This window comes from Lipotes vexillifer, unplaced genomic scaffold, assembly GCF_000442215.2.
Source record: "Lipotes vexillifer unplaced genomic scaffold, Lipotes_vexillifer_v1.1 scaffold232, whole genome shotgun sequence".
NCBI lineage: Eukaryota > Metazoa > Chordata > Mammalia > Artiodactyla > Lipotidae > Lipotes > Lipotes vexillifer.
In genome coordinates, this window is record NW_006793997.1 from 3,920,184 (window position 1) to 3,930,521 (window position 10,338).

Sequence of the window (10,338 nt, forward strand, 5' to 3'; positions counted from 1 at the left end):
TGGCAGTAGCCACTGCCAGCTGAGCGAGTTCCCCTCTGTTTTTAGAAGTTACTCTCCATTTCAGGCATCATCACAGACCTCCCCCTTTGAACTCTTGGCGTGTTAGCGGCTGGGGCTGGCTTTGCCCTTCCCTGCCAGCCCTGCTCTAGGGCTTAAATAATGCATGATACCACGGGTACGGGAATGCCCGGTCGTGCATTTTCCATCGTGGACACGCTGTTTCCTGACTTAATTCCCATTCACTCGGATCTGGACGTTTGTGGTCCAGGCCCTGACCCAGTGCTGCTGCTGCTGTTGCAGAAAGTAGCTGAATGCAGAAGGGCTTCTAACTTCGGGGTGAAACTGTTTGTAACGGAAGAGACCCTTCAGTCCGAGAATACTGTAGCCAGTGTTGCTGAAATTGGAAAAAGCTGCAAGCTGCTTTTGCCCCTTTTGGGATCTCTGAACTCCCACTGGTTGGCTTCCCGCCACTGTCTAGCCGCCAGCCCCTGAGATTTCTCATCTGGGTGCCGGTCACCACGGCACAGAGGAACCCAGCCACCTTGGTGCTGCGGAAGGATCCAGACCCCATCTCAGCCACTCGCTAGATGTCTTGTATCTGTAAAATGGGGATATTGGTACCCCTGAACTGGGCTTTTATGAAGATTAAATGAACTAAGTGCCCAGCATGCTGGCTAGCAAAGAATACAGAGTGTGTTCTCACTGAGAGATACTGTCACTCCTGTAAAATCAAGAGAGGCACCCAAGCAGGGAGGCACTTCCTCGGCCCTGCCATGATGTTTCTGCAGTGTGGCCTCTGTTTGCCGGGCACTGCTCTCCATAGGCAAGGCCCACCCGTGGACTCTCTCCACTTGTGGCCGTGCCACCGCCCGGCCCTGGCCCTGGTCGAAGCTGTCTTTGCAGCTGGTCTTTTTGTTCTCCCCCCGGGGTGGTCCTCTCCTTGTTCACCTTGTTTTGTCCTCTCCCACCAGGAAGCATCTCGGACAGCTCAGCCAAGCTCTTTGAGGTCCCTGACACGTGGTAACCAAGACCTGAGTGGAACAAACCGCTGGTGCTGTTGCTGAGAAGGAAAGAAGCAGCCGGCATTTTTGGAAGCCATACTGTGTTTAACTGAATCCAATGTGGTGCAGGAGGGGCTTGAAACCAAGTGTGTGTCTCCTGAAAAATCCCAGTTTTTATCATCAAGGCTGTGTTCCTTCCTCTTTAGCATCACCTGTCTGCTGGCGCTCAGCATGTCGTCGGCTGTCATGTGTACGTGATTAACCAGGTCCTTACTTGTTGCTCATGTGAAACCCTTCCTGTCATGAATCTGTGTTTAAGAATCCACCTGATGGGGAAGGTTGGCTGTGAGATTTCACAGAAACAGCTGACACTCTTAGGTTCTGTGATCCTGAATTTGGGGTTGAACTCTTTCCTGCTTTGAGAGGTTCTCATCCACCATCTCATGCTCAGGCCTGGGGGCAGCCCCAGTGTGTGGGTATGTCTCCCAGTAGAGAATTCGGTTGTGTCTGCCTGCTTTCCACCATCGCTGCCTGAACATATGAGGCTCTCAAGCTTGTTTTCACAGTAGGAAAATCTCTACCGCTGTCAACACCTGCCTTGACCTTTGGGGCATATTTATTTAGAGTTTTTCCTCTAAGATGTGAGCTTCTCATGGTGGAGTGTACGAGTGAAAAGTTAATTTCTGTTTTCCCATGTAGCGCTGCTTTCAGTTTTCATTATCTTAGCCTGGTGTCTTCTCTGTTTGGTGGCATCTGGGAGTGAGGTGGCGTGTGTGCATGTGTGTGAAATCATGACAAATCGACACCCTGTACCAGCCCTTTCTCTGTTGAAACAGATCACAACAGGGACAGAATCTCGTGGATCTACTTCAGTAGATCTGCTTCATATAGATCGTTGTTAGATATTTAACATTTTTGTATCGTGGAAATAAAAATGAAAAATGTATTTCCAAAAGATGAAAATTAAAGAAATTTTCATAGGATTTTGGTTTTTTCCTTTCTCTTCTTTTATAAGTGAATGACATACTTAATCTCTACATAGACATATTTCTCTCTAAAGATCACCCTTGAAAAAGCCCTGGTAAGTCACTAAGCCTGGTGCTTATGGTTTTTTCTTTTTTTTTTTTAACCTCTGACCCTTTCACCTGCCTTGATGAGTCAGATGCCTGGTCCTGGAGTGGAGCCCGTGTTAAATGGTGTAGGAGGGGCTGCATCTTTTTCTGGTGGGAAGGATCTGAGTTCTTACAGCTCTGATGAGAATCCCAGGTGTCGTGGGAATTCAGATTTGTAAGACATTTTCCCCAATTAAGGGTCTCTTAACATCTTCCCTTCCCCCTCCCCCTTGTCCCCAAAGTTACAAACCCAGACTTGGCACGAGGAGCTCCCGCCCCTGCTCAACGCGGTCGCCAGGCACAGCCCAGTGGGGAAGTGTGACAGGAGGGTAAAGACAAAGGAGGGGGTTAGAGGGCGCTGCTGGACTCTCCTGAGTCATTAAAGCCTACGGGTAGAAACAGGTAGTACCTGACACTTCTTTTTTTTTTTTTAATTTTTTTTTAACATCTTTATTGGAGTATAATTGCTTTACAATGGTGTGTTAGTTTCTGCTTTATAACAAAGTGAATCAGTTATACATATACATATGTTCCCATATCTCTTCCCGCTTGCGTCTCCCTCCCTCCCACCCTCCCTATCCCACCCCTCTAGGTGGTCACAAAGCACTGAGCTGATCTCCCTGTGCTATGCGGCTGCTTCCCACTAGCTATCTATTTTATGTTTGGTAGTGTATATATGTCCATGCCACTCTCTCACTTTGTCACAGCTTACCCTTCCCACTCCCCATATCCTCAAGTCCATTCTCTAGTAGGTCTGTGTCTTTATTTCCGTCTTACCCCTAGGTTCTTCATGACCTTTCTTTTTTTTTCCTTAGATTCCATATATATGTGTTAGCATACAGTATTTGTTTTTCTCTTTCTAACTTACTTCACTCTGCATGACAGACTCTAGGTCCATCCACCTCACTACAAATAACTCAATTTCGTTTCTTTTTATGGTTGAGTAATATTCCATTGTATATATGTGCCACATCTTCTTTATCCATTCATCTGTTGATGGACACTTTGATCGCTTCCATGTCCTGGCTATCGTAAATAGAGCTGCAGTGAATATTGTGGTACATGACTCTTTTTGAATTATGGTTTTCTCAGGGTATATGCCCAGTAGTGGGATTGCTGGGTCGTATGGTAGTTCTATTTTTAGTTTTTTAAGGATCCTCCGTACTGTTCTCCATAGTGGCTCTATCAATTTACATTCCCACCAACAGTGCAAGAGTGTTCCCTTTTCTTCACACCCTCTCCAGCATTTATCGTTTCTAGATTTTTTGATGATGGCCATTCCGACCGGTGTGAGATGATATCTCATTGTAGTTTTGATATGCATTTCTCTAATGATTAATGATGTTGAGCATTCTTTCATGTGTTTGTTGGCAATCTGTATATCTTCTTTGGAGAAAAGTCTATTTATTTAGGTCTTCTGCCCATTTTTGGATTGGGTGGTTTGTTTTATTGTTATTGAGCTGCACGAGCTGCTTGTAAATTTTGGAGACTAATCCTTTGTCATTTGCTTCATTTGCAAATATTTTCTCCCATTCTGAGGATTGTCTTTTGGTCTTGTTTATGGTTTCCTTTACTATGCAAAAGCGTTTAGGTTTCATTAGGTCCCATTTGTTTATTTTTGTTTTTATTTCCATTTCTCTAGGAGGGGGGTCAAAAAGGATCTTGCTGTGATTTATGTCATAGAGTGTTCTGCCTATGGAGCTGGAGGAATCAGGCTCACTGACTTCAGACTATACTACAAAGCTACAGTAATCAGGACAGTATGGTACTGGCACAAAAACAGAAATATAGATCAATGGAACACTATAGAAAGCCCAGAGATAAACTCACGCACATATGGTCACCTTATCTTTGATAAAGGAGGCAAGAATATACAGTGGAGAAAAGACAGCCTCTTCAATAAGTGGTGCTGGGGAAACTGGACAGGTACATGTAAAAGTATGAAATTAGAACACTCCCTAACACCATACACAAAAATAAACTCAAAATGGATTAAAGACCTAAATGTAAGGCCAGACACTGTCAAACTCTTAGAGGAAAACAGGCCTGACACTTCTTTTAACGGAATGAACAAGAGGGAAAACCAGTGCAAGGCTGTGATTAGTGTACATACGAAACATACATCTAGCCTAATGAGCATGCCTGGCATAGAAGCGCAGAGTGTGGGGTCACCTAAAGATCTCCACGTGTGCAGGGCCTCGGAGGGAGAGAGATCGGACCTGTCGCTCTCAGGTGATGAGAGTTTTTCATTGTCCCCTGAAGCCCAGTTCTCCCTGCTCAAAAAGCTATACAGACACACAGGTTGCACCCCTGTCAGTACTGGTTCAGAGGGGCTTGCGGGGGTGGGGGGGAGTGCTTTCTAGAAAGGGCTTCTGCCCTAGAGCCTCACTGAATGTACCTGCATCCCAGCTCCGGCTGTGTGTTCCTGGGCATTATTTACCCTCTCTGAGGCTGTTTCCTCGACCATAAAAGCAAGATAATAAAACTACCTCATAGGGTGGTTGTGAGGATTAAATGAAGTCATGTCAAACGCCCAGCACACACAAGTGCCCAGTGAGTCACATTGATATTGGAAGATGATGCTTTTGATCTGAAACCCTGGTTGGAGCTGACATAGGCATGGTTGGGGGGGCGGGGTGTCTGGCTTAGCATTAAATACCCAGCTGAGCCCTGGTGTGTGCCCAGACCCCTATTTTCCCAACTGTATCAAATGACTTAAAGCAGGTGAACTGGGTTGACCATCTTCTTGGTACACACACACACGCACACATGCAGGCTGATGTCTCTTCTGGGCCTTAAACTGTAGGATGCTGCTTTGGATTTTTGATACGGAGGCTCAGGGGCATATTATGATGATGGGGCTGTGGTTCTGGGGTTACTTAAATACTGTAACCAAACCTGGAGGTGGGCGTGGAAGTGGGGACCTCGGTATTTCAAGTCATTTTGTAGTTCTTTGATTTTAGAGCTGTGATGGAGATTGAGTGCTGCAGCTCTGTCCTTTTTTTTTTTAACTTTGTATTCGTCCTGTTCCCCCCCTCCAACATTTTATTATAAAAAATTTCAAACATACAAAGAAGTTGAAAGAATTGTTCAGCAAACACCCGTTTCCTCCCCACCTAGATTGTACAGCTACCATTTTGCTGATTTTGCTTTATTACATAACCATTCAGCCATCCCTCCGTCCACCCATCAATTCATCTTAGTTTTGGATGCATTTCTAAGTAATCTGCAAACATCAGAGCACTCCCCCTCCCAAATCCTTGAGCATGCTTGTCATGAGCCAGAGTTTAATATGTGTTTATATTTGGGGATCACTGGGGATAAAATTTATAGTGAAATGCTCAGATCTTAAGTGTACCATCTGTTAGGTTCTAACTAATGCAACACGGTCTATCAAGATAGAGAACATTGGGCTTCCCTGGTGGTGCAGTGGTTGAGAGTCCGCCTGCCGATGCAGGGGACACGGGTTTGTGCCCCGGTCCGGGAAGATCCCACATGCTGCAGAGCGGCTAGGCCCGTGAGCCATGGCTGCTGAGCCTGCGCGTCCGGAGCCTGTGCTCCACAACGGGAGAGGCCACAACAGTGAGAGGGGCGGGGACCGCCAAAAAAAAAAAAAAAAAAAAAAAGATACAGAACATCACATCAGCATCACCAGAGAATATTCCCTTCTGCTTCTTTCCAGTCCACCTCTACCCACTCCCACCCCCAGAGGTTACCACTGGGCTGAATTTTTTCATCACAGATCAGTCTAACCTTTTCTAGAACTTCATGAAAATAGAATCATGAAGTCATGCTCTTTGGTGTGAGGCCTCTTTCACTCATCATGATGTTTTTGAGATTCATCCATGTAGCCGTGTGTATCCTTTTTTACCACTGAGTATACACATACTACAGTCTGTGTATCCATTCATGATGGACAGATGCTTGGGCTGTTTCCAGTTGGGGGCTATGATGAATAAAGCTTCTGTGAACATTCTAGTACAATCTTCTATTTTATTTGTTTATTTATTTTTAATATTTATTTATTATTTTGCCTGTGCCAGATCTTCATTGCGGCATGTGAGGTCCTCGTGTGGCGTGCAGGATCTTTTTTTTTTTAGTTGCGGTATGCGGACTCTTAGTTGCAGCACGTGGGCTTCTTAGTTGCAGCACAGGAACTCTCAGATGCAACATGCATGTGGGATCCAGTTTCCCAACCAGAGATCCAACCCGGGCCCCCTGCATTGGGATCAGGGAGTCTTATGCCCTGGACCACCAGGGAAGTCCCCATTCTAGTACAGGTCTTCTTGAGAACAAAAGCTTTCACTGTGGAGGATAAATACTAAGGAGTGGAATTGCTAGATAGGTATATGTTTAGTTTTATAAGAAACTTGCAGATCTTTTCCCAAAGTGGACGTATCATTTAAACTCTCACCAGTAGCTCTCACCCTTGGCAACATTTGGCGTTGTTGGTCTTTAGCCCTATAGTATATCTCCCTGCAGTTTTCATTTGCATCTCCCTGATGACTAATGATGAGATGCTTATTGGCCATTTGTGTGTACTCCTCTGTGAAGTATCTGTTCAATTTTCTTGCCTGTATTTTGTCAAGTTGTTAAGTCTCTCTGCTATTAAGTTGTAGATGTTTATTATGTATTCTGGACATTAGTCCTTTGTCAGATAGTTGTTTTGTAGATGTTTAGTTCCAATATCTGTGGCTTGCTTGTTTCTTTTCTTTCTTTTTTCTTTTTTTCCCAGTTTTACTGAGTTACAATTGATGAATAACATGTGTAAACTTGTGCTCTCCAATGTGTTGACTTGATACACTCACACATTGCAAAATTATCACCACCACTGCCATCACATCACATGATCATCACGTCTTTTTTTTGTGGTGAGAACATTCGGGATCCACTGTACCAGAAACTTCTTTTTTTTAATTGAATACATTGAATGATCATTGACTTACAGTATTAAATTAGTTTCAGGTGTATAACATAGTGATTCAATATTTTTATACACTACAGAATGATCACCATGCTAAGTCTAGTTACCATCTGTCACCATACAAATTGATTACAATAGTATTAACTATATTCCCCAGGCTATACATTACATCTCTGTGACTTTATTTTATAACTGGAAGTTTCTCCTTGTTAATCTCCCTCACCTATTTCACTCATCTTCCCAAACAACTTGTTTGCTTAACAGTATCTTTACTGGGCAGAATTTTTTAATTTTGTGTGTGTGTGTTTGTGATACGCGGGCCTCTCACTGTTGTGGCCTCTTCTGTTGCGGAGCACAGGCTCTGGACGTGCAGGCTCAGTGGTCATGGCTCACGGGCCCAGCCGCTCTGCGGCATGTGGGATCTTCCCAGACCGGGGCACGAACCCGCGTCCCCTGCATTGGCAGGCAGACTCTCAACCACTGCACCACCAGGGAAGCCCAGAAGTTTTTAATTTTGATGAAATCTATTTTATCAATTTTTAAAGAAATCTCTAATTTGTGAAGATATTCTTTTGCTTTTCTTCTAGAAGTTTTGTAGTTCTAATGTTTATGTTTAATTCTGCTTTCCATCTTGAATGAATTTTTTGGTATATGGTATGAGATGGGAGTTGAGGTTCCCTAATTCCATGTGAACATCCAGTTATTCCAGCACCATTTGTGGAGAAGACCTTTCCAGTTGAATTACTTTGGTGCCTTGCTCAAAAATCGCAGGCTCAGGGTCATGGCTGACGGGCCCAGCCGCTCTGCGGCATGTGGGATCTTCCCAGACCGGGGCACGAACCCCCGTCCCCTGCATTGGCAGGCAGACTCTCAACCACTGCACCACCAGGGAAGCCCAGAAGTTTTTAATTTTGATGAAATCTATTTTATCAATTTTTAAAGAAATCTCTAATTTGTGAAGATATTCTTTTGCTTTTCTTCTAGAAGTTTTGTAGTTCTAATGTTTATGTTTAATTCTGCTTTCCATCTTGAATGAATTTTTTGGTATATGGTATGAGATGGGAGTTGAGGTTCCCTAATTCCATGTGAACATCCAGTTATTCCAGCACCATTTGTGGAGAAGACCTTTCCAGTTGAATTACTTTGGTGCCTTGCTCAAAAATCTGTCGATCTAATAACAAGTGTGGGTCTTGAGTGTGTGTTTTAAAAGTGTCCTGTTATTATTGCCGATAAGAACAGCAGCACAGAGAGGATCTCACCATTCCTGCGTGTGCAGTTCCCACTTAGACAATTTTGCAGCCCTTCTCTTGATGAGGAGAGGAAAATGCTATGACCCTGGGTTACTGCTGAGGCCAGGCCACTCTCTCCTGACCTGGGAAGCTAGTGCTCATTGAAAATAGTGCCATCTTTTTTTTTTTTTTTTTCCTTGCGTTATGCGGGCCTCTCACTGCTGTGGCCTCTCCCATTTGCGGAGCACAGGCTCCGGACGCGCAGGCTCAGCGGCCATGGCTCACGGGCCCAGCCGCTCCGCGGCACGTGGGATCCTCCCGAAACGGGGCACGAACCCGCGTCTCCTGCATCGGCAGGCGGACTCTCAAGCACTGCGCCACCAGGGAAGCCCGTGCCATCTTTTTTAATGCTTTTTTTTTTTTAATCTCATGACTTAAGTTTCATAACTTCAGTTGAAATCTTTTTTTCCCCAAATGATTCATGGAGTAAATCTCTGCATCTGATTTTGTCGAGGAGGGGAAATAGAATACCTGAAGGCCAGTTCGTGTTTCTCCTGCTGAGCCATGCTCTCTTCCAAGTTGTCTGGTCCCTGCGGAAAGCAGTTCAGTTTGTCCTCAGCCACTTGCCCATTTCTGCCTCGGCCTCCTGCTTTTTCCGGTCATGTCATGAACCTGAACTTGATAAAGCACTTGGTGTGGCTGGGCCTGGTGATAACATCCAGCGGCTGGGAGGTGCTTTTAAGGTTGAAATGTTTGGGCTTCTCTGGTGGCGCAGTGGTTGAGAGTCTGCCTGCCGAGGCAGGGGACACAGCTTCGTGCCCTGGTCCGGGAGGATCCCACATGCCGCCGAGCGGCTGGGCCCGTGAGCCATGGCCGCTGAGCCTGCACGTCCGGAGCCTGTGCTCGGCGACGGGAGAGGCCACAGCAGTGAGAGGCCCACGTACTGCAAAAAAATAAAAAAATAAATAAAATTGAAATGTTTTAGATAAGATAATCCCATTGAAAAAGGACCCCAAAAAGGAGCCCCCCTTTTTTTCTTTTTTTGGGAGTGGGGGGATGGACCTTAATCTGTGTTTCATAAGAAAAGAGATTGAATCCCCATGTCTGTTTTTCTTAAGTGAGAACACAGGGAGATATTGGGCCAGATAGCTTGAAGGCGGAGTACCTTGCCTGGTATGCAAATTGTGGATTTGTGCAGAACCCTGGGTGGTGGGAAGCCTTATGCACCCACGCCTGACTTGTGAGACTTGGGTGGAAAGTCTTACATATTTCTGAGACCAGCTGGAGAACTAGCTACCTGCCTTCTGACACTTACCTCCTCCCCCAGGAGGATGGGTGGGGGCCAGTAGTCCTCCGCCCGATTGCCTTGCAGGTGCCTCAAGCCCGGACGGTGGAATCTTCCTTACTGGCAGTGGCCAGACCACTGGAAACACTTGGCTGAAAATGGTTCCCTACCACGTTCCAGCTGGTGATGAGAGTAAAATCTCTCTGCACATCTCCCCTCTGTGCACTGCAGTCCAGTTGCCCCGGTCTCATTACCAATACCCAGAATCTGGGAATTCAGAGTCGTTCATTTTACTCAGATAGGACTAATCCTACCCAAGAGGTGGCCCTCCATTTGTTGAATGGGGTAAAAATTAAATAGCATCTTGGAGCGCTGTGCCTACAAGTTACCTTGACAAATGATCGTGACTCGGAAGGTTAGTCTTCTGCCCACTTTTGAAGGCTGGGTCTAAGTGGGGAGAAAATGGAGTGTCCTTTGGGTGTTTGGGTTGTTTTCACAGCCCCGGAATTCTCGATCGTCCAGGTGACTTCATGTTCCTCCGGGTGCGTGTGAATCACCAGGCACTTGGCGTCCTGATGGATGCCTGATAGGAGCACCCCACCTTACAGAGCCTCAGAGCCCTCATTGTCTCCCTTTTCCATCCTCTCATGCCCAGTCAGGCTCTAGAAGAGTTTCCATTAATAACAGGCGTTGAGGAAACCACACATTAGAAACAGCCTGCTCGGGCTCATGGTGTCTGCTCTCTGTGATCGCACTGCCGCTCACCAGCTGTGTGAGCCCGAGGATG

At 45.7% G+C, this 10,338-nt stretch overlaps 1 protein-coding gene across 1 annotated transcript in view; it reads left to right on the top strand.

Moving 5' to 3' along the window:
• The window catches only part of PARN (poly(A)-specific ribonuclease), a 166,509-nt gene extending 164,525 nt beyond the window's left edge, over positions 1 to 1,984 (top strand). Inside the window, exon 24 of the mRNA XM_007466961.1 lies at positions 972 to 1,984. Within this exon, the coding sequence (XP_007467023.1) occupies positions 972 to 1,024 (53 nt within the window). The 3' untranslated portion in view covers positions 1,025 to 1,984. The remainder of the gene's footprint in view (positions 1 to 971) is intronic.
• The last annotated feature ends 8,354 nt before the right edge of the window (positions 1,985 to 10,338 follow it).